This window comes from Gracilinanus agilis, chromosome 2, assembly GCF_016433145.1.
Source record: "Gracilinanus agilis isolate LMUSP501 chromosome 2, AgileGrace, whole genome shotgun sequence".
Lineage (NCBI taxonomy): Eukaryota > Metazoa > Chordata > Mammalia > Didelphimorphia > Didelphidae > Gracilinanus > Gracilinanus agilis.
Genome location: NC_058131.1, coordinates 484,183,913 through 484,193,513, shown reverse-complemented (window position 1 = coordinate 484,193,513; position 9,601 = coordinate 484,183,913). Strand labels below are relative to the sequence as shown.

General features: G+C 38.5%; 1 protein-coding gene across 1 annotated transcript; it reads right to left on the bottom strand.

Annotated features, from left to right (window-relative positions):
* Positions 1-233: 233 nt before the first annotated feature.
* Positions 234-9,142, bottom strand: CIPC (CLOCK interacting pacemaker). The gene is made up of 3 exons (XM_044662104.1): positions 9,007-9,142; positions 7,244-7,413; positions 234-1,333 (listed from the first exon to the last, which is right to left on the bottom strand). The coding sequence occupies exons 1-3, from the start codon at positions 9,140-9,142 to the stop codon at positions 434-436; spliced, it is 1,206 nt and encodes a 401-aa protein (XP_044518039.1). The 3' UTR covers positions 234-433.
* Between the last annotated feature and the right edge of the window lie 459 nt (positions 9,143-9,601).

Here is a 9,601-nt window from a genome sequence, read left to right as displayed (position 1 = left end):
CTTTTGGGTTCCCCACTCTCTGGTCTTACGATGCCACAAGACTCGCTCTGTGTGTGTTTCTCATGTCTATGCATCTGTAAGCCTGTTTAACAAATGCGATGATGAGTAGGTAATTGCTAGGAAAGTTCAGAAGAATAATCTCTCCTTTCCCCACTGTGTGTGCCCCTTATTCTTACCAACTCAATCCATGTAGGGTCCAGGGACATCTTCAACCTGAGATTCCTGTTGAAGTTATGACATAATATGGGCATAGTGCACAGGTTAGCAACAAGAGCCAATTAATGGTAGGTTATTCACACAAGTGAGCCTTTAACCATGTTCTGAAACTATTAAACAAAGATAAGGCTTCTCTAGAAGCTATGGGGGACAGAAGCAAATATCAGTAAGAAGTATTAGAATCACTCAAATATGATGGTAAAATATGCTTCTTATACTATATGTTTGTATGAGCAGATAAAGTCTCAAAGTGACTTCCAGTTGGATTGGACACAGATGTTAAAGACGCTTGTAATTTGGCCCAAGCCTGAGGAGCATTGCCCTTGGTGGCCTCCATCAAGAGCTGGGTTTGCTCTTTCAGACGATCCAGTTCAACTTGAGTTGCCTGGTTCTGACGAATCAAGTCCTTGGTTTTCAAAGTAATCTCTAACAATCCAGATCTGTGCAAGATCACCAAGGTGTTCCGGAAGCGCCTATGCTTGCTCTGCCGTTGCTCTAGGAAGGTTTCTGGAGAGTGGCAGAGCTGGTCTCCTGCTCCAGGTGGGCTGTAAGGAGCTAATAACGTCGAAAGTGGCATGGGACTCTCTAACCCATGCAAAGTGCTATCGGATGAACCAAGGGGGCTAGCAGGGGAAACAAAGGTTAAATTTGGGGCTTTAGCCATAGTGCTACTGGACACTGCTTGACTATCAGGAACAGTCTGTAAACTTCTACTTGCCACCAAAGAGCTCAAACTCTGCTGAACTGAATCCTGAGCAAGTTTTGTGCTGGGTGGCATTGGAGTAGAAGGATTCGATGACAAAATGCTAGTCTTGGTTAGCCCAGTGGAAGACAAGCTTGTCCTGTGTCTCTCTGTACAGACCCGTTTCTGCACACCAGTTTCTCCTCTCTCCTCTGGGTTGAGGGCAAGGGCCCTCTTGCCTGGATGTGGAGCTATTTTGGTGTAAGAGTTTAGAATTGGCAAGTAGTTCCTGGAGTCATTTTTCTTCTCACCAGCTGGGTGTGGACTAACAGGAGGTGGCACAGATGGATGAAGGAATACTAGCTGTGGCTGAGCTGAAATCACTTCAAAAGAGGGCTGGACAGTCCAAGACTGGAGATGGGATGAATTTCTGCCCTGAAAAGAAAGAAGGGAACTGTATTACCATAATTTACACACATCAACAAAGCATCAATCAGAATTGGCAGAAAGGTTCATACATCCACCTAAACCCCACAAACAGGGTTCCCATTGTGCATATAACTAAGCTAGACCACATCATAATGATCTGAAAGAAGCAATTTCAAAATTGGTGTGTTTCTGACTACAAACCTTGGAAATAATGAAAAGCTATTTCATTTTAACACCTTTTCTAATGGAGAACAAACATTTTTATTCCAAAAGTGTCACTTAGTTGTCAGTAGCTGCAGTCATTGTATAATTAGGGTCATAGATAAGGCGATAATAAAGTATGATACAGTTTCTGACATCAAGTTAAAATATGATGCCAACACACGAAATACAGGCTCAAGGTATCATCCTATATTTCTCCCTCTCCATTGTTAACACCTAGAAAGTGCCACCTAAATTTACTGCGTCTACTTCCTTACCACCCACACAGTTCTCAACGCATTGTTGCAATTTGATTTCTAACTTCTTCACTCTACTGAAATTCCTCTTACACATTCCCAAAGATCTATTAACTGGTAGATCTGATGGCTTTGTATAAGCTTTTATTCCTCTCTCCACTCTTGATCTCTGTACAGATTTTGGCACAGCTGATCATTCTCTTCTAGAAACTCTCTCCTCAGGATTACAGAGTCACAGACTTAAGAGCCAGAAGAGACCTCTGAGGTCATCCAGTCTGACCTCATCATTTTATAGTTGAGGAAATTGAGTCCAAGAAAGGTTAAGTGACTTGACCAAGGTTATAAAGATAATAAATGGCAGGGCCACAACTAGGAGTCTGGTTCTCTGATTTCTTTCATAGCATCTGTGATAATAATTTTTCTAGAGTTTCCCTTGTTGGATCATTAGTTATCTCTAGCTTCCTAAATAATGGTCCCCCAAAACTCTATCTGCCCTTCTTCCCTTCTCAAAGAACTCTGGCTTGGTCCCCAACCATTCCCCCCGGGTTCAAATGATCACCTCTATCCACGACTCCCAAATCTATAAATCTAGCCCTCTCTTAAATATATATAAATCTCTCTTAAATTCCAGGTTCATATCACAAACTACTTGTAGGACATTTTCACTTGAATATTCTGTCAGCAACTCAAGCTTAACATTAAAGACTGAACATGATCATCCTTCCTAAATCTATTTCTCTCTTCAATTTCCCTATTTATAGAACTACCATGCTCCTAAGGCATTCCAGTTTTGTTATCCCATAGCCAGTCATCTGTCAAGTTCTGTCCATTCTATTTCCATGAAATCTCTGCAATCCATGCCCTTCTCCACACTCAGACTGCCACTACCATAGTTCAGACCCTCATTATCTTTCAACTGGATCACTATAATAGCCAACTAGGCAGTGTCCCTGCTACAAGTATTTCCCCTCTCCTCCTTCTAATCCATCTTTTACACAGCTACCCAAATAATCTAGGTCTGATCATGTCACTTCCTTGGTTTAAAAAAAAAAAAAAAAGAAAAAAAAAAGGTTCAGGAGCTCTCTACTGCCTCCAGAGTAAAAGAGGAACTCCTCAGTCTGGCATTTAAGGTCCTCACCCATCTGATTCCAACTTATCTATCTGACATGCAGCTAGATGGCACAGTGAGAGAGTACTGGTTGAGTGATTCTGGGCAAACCTATTTCTCTCTGTCCCCCCCCTTATTTTCTGTCTTAGAATCCATACTGAGTATCAGCTCCAAGGGGGAAGAGCAGTAAGGGCTAGGCAACTGGGGCTAAATGACTGGCCCAGTCACACACCTAAGAAGTTTCTGAGACTGAATTTGAACCAAGGATCTCCTGTCTCTAGGTCTGGCTGTCTATCCACCGAGCCCCCTAGCTGCCCCTGCCAACTGAAAAATGGAGTCAATAATGGCACTTACCTCTATGAGTCGTAATGAGGATCAAATGAGATAACAAAAGTGAAACGCTTAGCAGTGCTTATTTCCTTCCTACCTTTCCTAGTACTATTATTTATGTCACTCTCCTTTACACATTGTTCTGTATGCTGAATTCAATGTCATCTCCTATCTCCATTTATTTACATGAGCCTTCTCCCATGCCTGGAAGACACTCTTTCCTCAGCTGTTTTCTGGAATCTTTATCTTCCTTCAAGGATGTATGGCTAACATGTTTGTATGGCTAACATGATTTCATCATTGTGTCATCAGAGGAATGGGCATAACTAAATGCCATGTCTTCTGTTAAGGCCGAAACATCCAAGGATTAATGTTCTCTCATTTGCCTCCTTTGCTCTCTATCTTGTTACCAACATATAACATCAGTCTCTCATCCCAAATAGGCCATAAGCTTCTGTAAAGCAGGGATTTTTTCACTCTTTGTAGCCACAAAACAGCATTTTGTATGTAGTAAGAACTTAAATATTTGTTGAAAAAAAGTAAAGTATACTTCCATTTATAAAGAGGACCCATTTCCTTACATTTTCATACAATTGACTCTCAAATTGGATGAAGCTTGAAGCAGATAACTGCTTTCTGATTTTAAGATAATGAAATTTGAGAGACACAAGTATCTTGTGATTTATCTCTCATATCTGGATCTCTAAAGCACTGATTCAGAGATGATGGTGTCCTAACTACTGAGGTTAATCCAGTTCCAGACAAATACTGAGGAGCTGAGTTTGTATTAGGATAAGCCCAAAGGGATTTTATATGCCTAGGCCAATTTGAGGACACTGTAGTATAAAATATACCCATAGAAAAACATTCAATTCTGGCACTGAAGCCTATTCTGTGAGACAGATACACAGGAATTATGGCTTGTAAATAAATAAGAATAGCTCTGAATCCCCAGGGATATTTTAGACTAGGGATAAAACAGAAGAGTGAAGTGACCAGGCTAGCCCAGAACACAGCAGAACTCCAGCCTGTTCCTAATCCAGACCCATAGTATAAGAGTGAGTCAGAATAAAGGGGAGATTTATAAGGTAAATGGCTGACTGCTTCACTCTATTCCAATCCTATGGATTTAGAATGCCCCCCCCATTTCATCTTTTTTGTAAACTCTTATTTTCCATCTTAGGATCAACACTATAGGTGGCTCAGTGGATTGAGGGCAAGGCCTAGTGACAGGAGGTCCTAGGTTCAAATCTGGCCTCTGACATTTTCTAGCTGTGTGACCCTGGGCAAGTCACTTAATCCCATTGCCTAGCCCTTTCCACTCTTCTGCCTTGGAACCAATACACAATATTGATTCTAAGATGGAAGGAAGGGTTTAAAAATAATCAACACTATGTACTGGTTCCAAAGCAGTAGAGTAGTAAGAGCTGGGTAACTGGGGTTAAATGACTTGCTAAGAGTCACACAGCTAGAAAGTGTCTGAGGTCAGATTTGAACCCAGGACTTCCTAGCACCAGGTCTGGCCGTCTTTCCACTCAGCAATCTAACTGCCCCTGTCCCATCATTTTTTACAAAAATGATTTCACAGGTATGCTTTAGCATAGTATACTATATCCAGTGCCCTAAAGGATATCTGATTTAGTTATCAGAAATGCAAAATCATTTCAAGGCCAAGTATCACATAATTTTTGATCTAGAAGAAAACATAGATATCATGTAAATAAACCCCCCATTTTTGCAACTGAGGAAACTGAGGCACAGTGAAGTGATTTTCTCAGAGTAACAGCTAGCCAGTCAATAGGAGAAGAACCCACAAAAGAGCAAAATAAAAATATATTAAACTGTGCAGTCAAGGACAGAGCATATTATCCAAAAGTACTCAAAGCGAGATTATTATAAAACTGAATATGCTTCATAACCTATCCCATAACAACAAAATGGTTCCTCAAAAAACAAACAAAACACTTAGCAATGTGAGCTCCTAAAAATTCATTCTCAGTTCATATTATTCCCTAGCATTTTCTATTCTGATAAACCACAGCAGCCTTTCTAGCCAATCACTCTCAGGAAGAATACTGCACTGCTGGAAAAGCACATTTATAACATAACCCTGGATCATCATCAATTTTCTATAGCTACCAGCCTGGTCTACAACAAAGAGAAGCTATAACCACATGCACAAGAAAGAGAAGCAAAGGACCCAGAAAAAAAGGAAATACCTCCAAATAAAAGTTCACAAAGAAATAAGACTGGTGGTTCCAAGATATTAAATTAGGGTTTATTTACTAACTTTGACACTGCTTTTTATTTTCTCACTGAGGTCTAATCTGCACTAGCAGCTGAGAAGTGATAATCTGAACAAAATTCCTCTACAGTACCATTAGGCCTCCTTGTTAGAAATCAATATTTTCTCCTGGGAAGAACAAGTTATAATGGTTCTAATATAATAATAACCAGTAGTTATAATGCTAATGTTTCTCAAGAAATTAGAGTCAAGTTCATGCAAACATGCAACTAAGGTATAAAAGTCAAGCCTATTCAAAGCATTTTTGTCTTCTAAGGGCATTCTCTTCAACCAAGGATGGTCTTCACTATCATAAGAACCATGCTTTTCTGACAGCTGAGTCAGGTAAGGATAAAAAGTCCTTTCCTTAAATGATTTCAGGGCTTAAACATTTTCTGTTCCTCAGTTTTTGCTATTCACAGAGAGTTTCATAGTTCTACAGCTAGCTTAAACTGTAAACTTAGGTCATTTTCCCCTTCTTTGTTACTCAATTATTATGTAATATATATGATTATGCTATAATTAAAATATAAATTCCCACATGTCTTTGCACTATAACTGCTAACTGTGAAATCTGGAGACAAGGCTATAGGTAAACAAAAGAGTTCATCTGTCAAACAAATATGAATATGTGCTCTTGTACTCAGACTTTTTGACTACCCTAGTAGGCACAATCTTCTCTTTTCTTTGTGGGTAAGCAGTATCTATTTAAACTGTTCATACAAATTTTCAATTCTAAAGATGAAATTCTAGGGTTATTAAAATCTCCTAAACCACTTTGCCTAACTCACCTTAATCACATTCCTTTTGCCTTCCATCCTTTGACAGCCAATTAAATACCTAAATCTAACAAGACTGACTTTATACATCAACTTTTCATATTTGCCATGCTAAGAAATATTGGACTGATCTAGTCATTGGTAAGGCAGTACTCTAAAACAAAAAAAAAAGGTTTAGGATGTAACATTAATAAACATGGAGGATTCTTCTCACTCTGAAATGACAAATTATATTCTACTTCTCAAAGTTGCCTCCATAATTTCAAGTCAATGGAATATTTTTCTTTGTTTTTTTCTCCTAAATTACTATCTAAAAATGTTATATATCTATAAGATTGCTTATCTGGAAAGGCTACATTACAGGACAGATTCCTTTGTATATAATAAAAGGACTACCAAATGTGTTACGTGCCAAAGTTCTCATAATCATTTTTTTTTTTTTTTGCCATTTCAGTGAATGGAAGATAACATTTTTTATCCTAGTAGAGAATTTCAATACTAATCTATTTTCTTCTAGCATGTTCCTAAAACCTTTGCTTTATACAGAAGACAGATGAGAGGAAGACAGGCCTTCACTGAATAAGCCTCTCTCTATATTTTTAATCTCCTAGAAAAAAAGAGGTATCTTTTTTTTTTAATCACTTACCTTCTGTCTTAGAATTAATACTTGTATTGGTTCCAAGGCAGAAGAGAGGTAAGGGATAGGCAATAGGAATTAAGTGACTTGCCCTGAGTCACACAGCTAGCAAGTGTCTGAGGCCAGATCTAAACCCAGGACCTCCTGACTCCAGGCCTAGCTCTCAATCCACTGAGCTACCTGGCTGTCCCCAAAAAGATACCATTTATATTCCTGACTCCAAGTGGCCAAATCAGAGTAGAATAAAGAATATTTTAAACCCAGAAAGTGTAGGCTTAAGATATGGACTTACAGAGACATTCTTCTTCACTGATCCTTACCTGTTTGACCAACACATTCTTCATGACAACCATGGGAGACAGAGCAGGAAAGGAATTACTTGCTATTGTGGAGTTCTGACGAGGCCCATCTTCGCCATGCCAGCTTAGGGTGTTCAGCATATCCTCGGAGTCCATTTGCTCTGCAGAGCTTAAGCACTCTGAGCTTCCATCTGATATTTAGGAAAGTCAGAAAAGTAATTAATTGAGGCTATAGGCTGCCAATGGACAACTTGCCTTCTACCTCCCAACAGTGAGTTCTGGGTCTTATTCAATGGCTACTGATTTTTGTTGATAAGAGGCTCATGTTAAAATAAATGCTACTTGATGGCCATATGGTACTCAATGATTGAAGTAAGTTGTGAGATTTCAACTAGATCCCTCTGGGCAGGAATTCACATTTCGACCCCTATCATCAGAAGAAGCACAAACTGAACCTCAATGAAAGTCTCAACAGGGAATTTCTTATATATGAAATTAGTCTTTTTAGCTTAGATTTAAGAACTACAAGGAAAATTTGCATGTTCTTTGTGCCTGTCTAATCTAGGACCCTAATAATTCTTAATATAAAATATATATCTAACATTCCTATATTCCCAATATAAAATATATATTCCTAGATAAGATGCAGAAAATGTATTGCTAATATAAAATGGACAAAAATTGTAGAGAAAATGAAATCCCAACCTATTTTATTTTTTATTTATTTTTTAAACCCTTGTACTTCGGTGTATTGTCTCATAGGTGGAAGAGTGGTAAGGGTGGGCAATGGGGGTCAAGTGACCTGCCCAGGGTCACACAGCTGGGAAGTGGCTGAGGCTGGGTTTGAACCTAGGACCTCCTGTCTCTAGGCCTGACTCTCACTCCACTGAGCTACCCAGTTGCCCCCCCCCCAGTCTATTTTAAATGGAGTTATATAGCAGTATTCCAAGCTTTGTTAATATTTTCACCTTTAAAATTTTTTTAAATTGACAATCAGCAACAAAAGCAAACATTTTAATACAAAGGAAGAACAAGGATTTGCCTTATGAGATTCTCATATAAGAAACTTGTGAAATTCTATTGTTTTTGAATATATAAACATATATATGACATAAGTATATGTGAATATATACATCTATACATAAATAAAATTTAACAAGGTAATAAAATTATTTTGTATGTCTGTGCCCTTTTGTTTTCTTCTGCAAGGTTTTAAAAAATGTTTATTAATCTTTTAAAAATGTTTCCCTATCACCCAAATCCCTGTAAAACACCCCAAGAACTACAAAGATGAGGTAATACAAAGGCTAAGAATAAACAATGTGCTGACTCTTCTAAAAGTTGCTTTCAGACAAACAAAATATTTTAGCACATCACACAGTAATTCTATTGTGCTGATTCCATAACTGTTAACGATTAACAATGTGCGATAGTGTTTTTCCTGCAGTCTGATAAACTACTTGTGAGGAGAAAACAGCTGAAACAACAGAAGCATGAGTATTGAAATATTTTTCCCTGCAACCACCTGCAGCACTGGAAAGCATTTGGTTTGAAGCTCAGAGATCAAGTTGTAACTAGATGTCCCATCCTCCTGACGTTGTCAGCAGCTGCTCTGAATGTAATGCTGCTGTGTGACATCAGAATAACTATTTTAGGGTTTAGATATTTATCCTGTATACAAAAGTGCCTCATTTCAGTCAGACAAATAAGTTATGAGTGGAGGAGATTTTGCAAACAAACTGTTATGGTTATAATGGATAAAAGGTAACAAAAATATTTTTAACCTGAAAATCCGGAGTCCTTATCTGAATCAGTAGCCGCCATGTTGAAGTGATGAGCCATTTGTTTCCTCTCCATAACTTTGCCAAGTTTAGCCAATAGCCTTCTGGGGCTGCTTCTGGGTGGGTCTTTTCTTTCCATACTCTCACTATGCAGGATGCAGATTCATTAGTACTCTTTCCATCTGGACAACAGTAGGATAACAAATAAGAAGTCTAATCCTTTGGAGTTGAAGAAAGCAACTTCAATGGTGAAGAGAAAAATCACTCATACACAAAGATTAACCTTACTGGGTTCATATATGTTTTCTCATGAGTCTCAGTGAACAAAAGCTTAATGTATTTAGCAGACTAATTTCCTCCAGCCTTCAAATTTATACTTAAAAAAAATTCTTACCTTCTGTCTTAGAATCAATATTATGTATTGTTGCCAAGGCCCCAAAGTGGTAAGGGAGAGGCACTGGTGACTTGCTCAGGGTCACATAGCTAGGAAGTATCTGAGACAAAATTTGAACTCAGGACCTCCTCTATCCAAGCCTGGCTCTCAATCCACTGAGTCATCTAGTTGCCCCCACAAATATATAGATTTTTAATTTCATTT

What these genes read in the sequence shown, in the direction of transcription:
- CIPC (XM_044662104.1), bottom strand. Translation starts at nt 9,142, where the DNA reads ATGGAAAGAAAAGACCCACCCAGAAGCAGCCCCAGAAGGCTATTGGCT. An exon ending in TAAGGACTCCGGATTTTCAG is followed by an intron (nt 7,414 to 9,006) that starts GTTAAAAATATT and finishes CCTAAATATCAG; the next exon opens with ATGGAAGCTCAGAGTGCTTA. An exon ending in AGAATGTGTTGGTCAAACAG is followed by an intron (nt 1,334 to 7,243) that starts GTAAGGATCAGT and finishes CTTTCTTTTCAG; the next exon opens with GGCAGAAATTCATCCCATCT.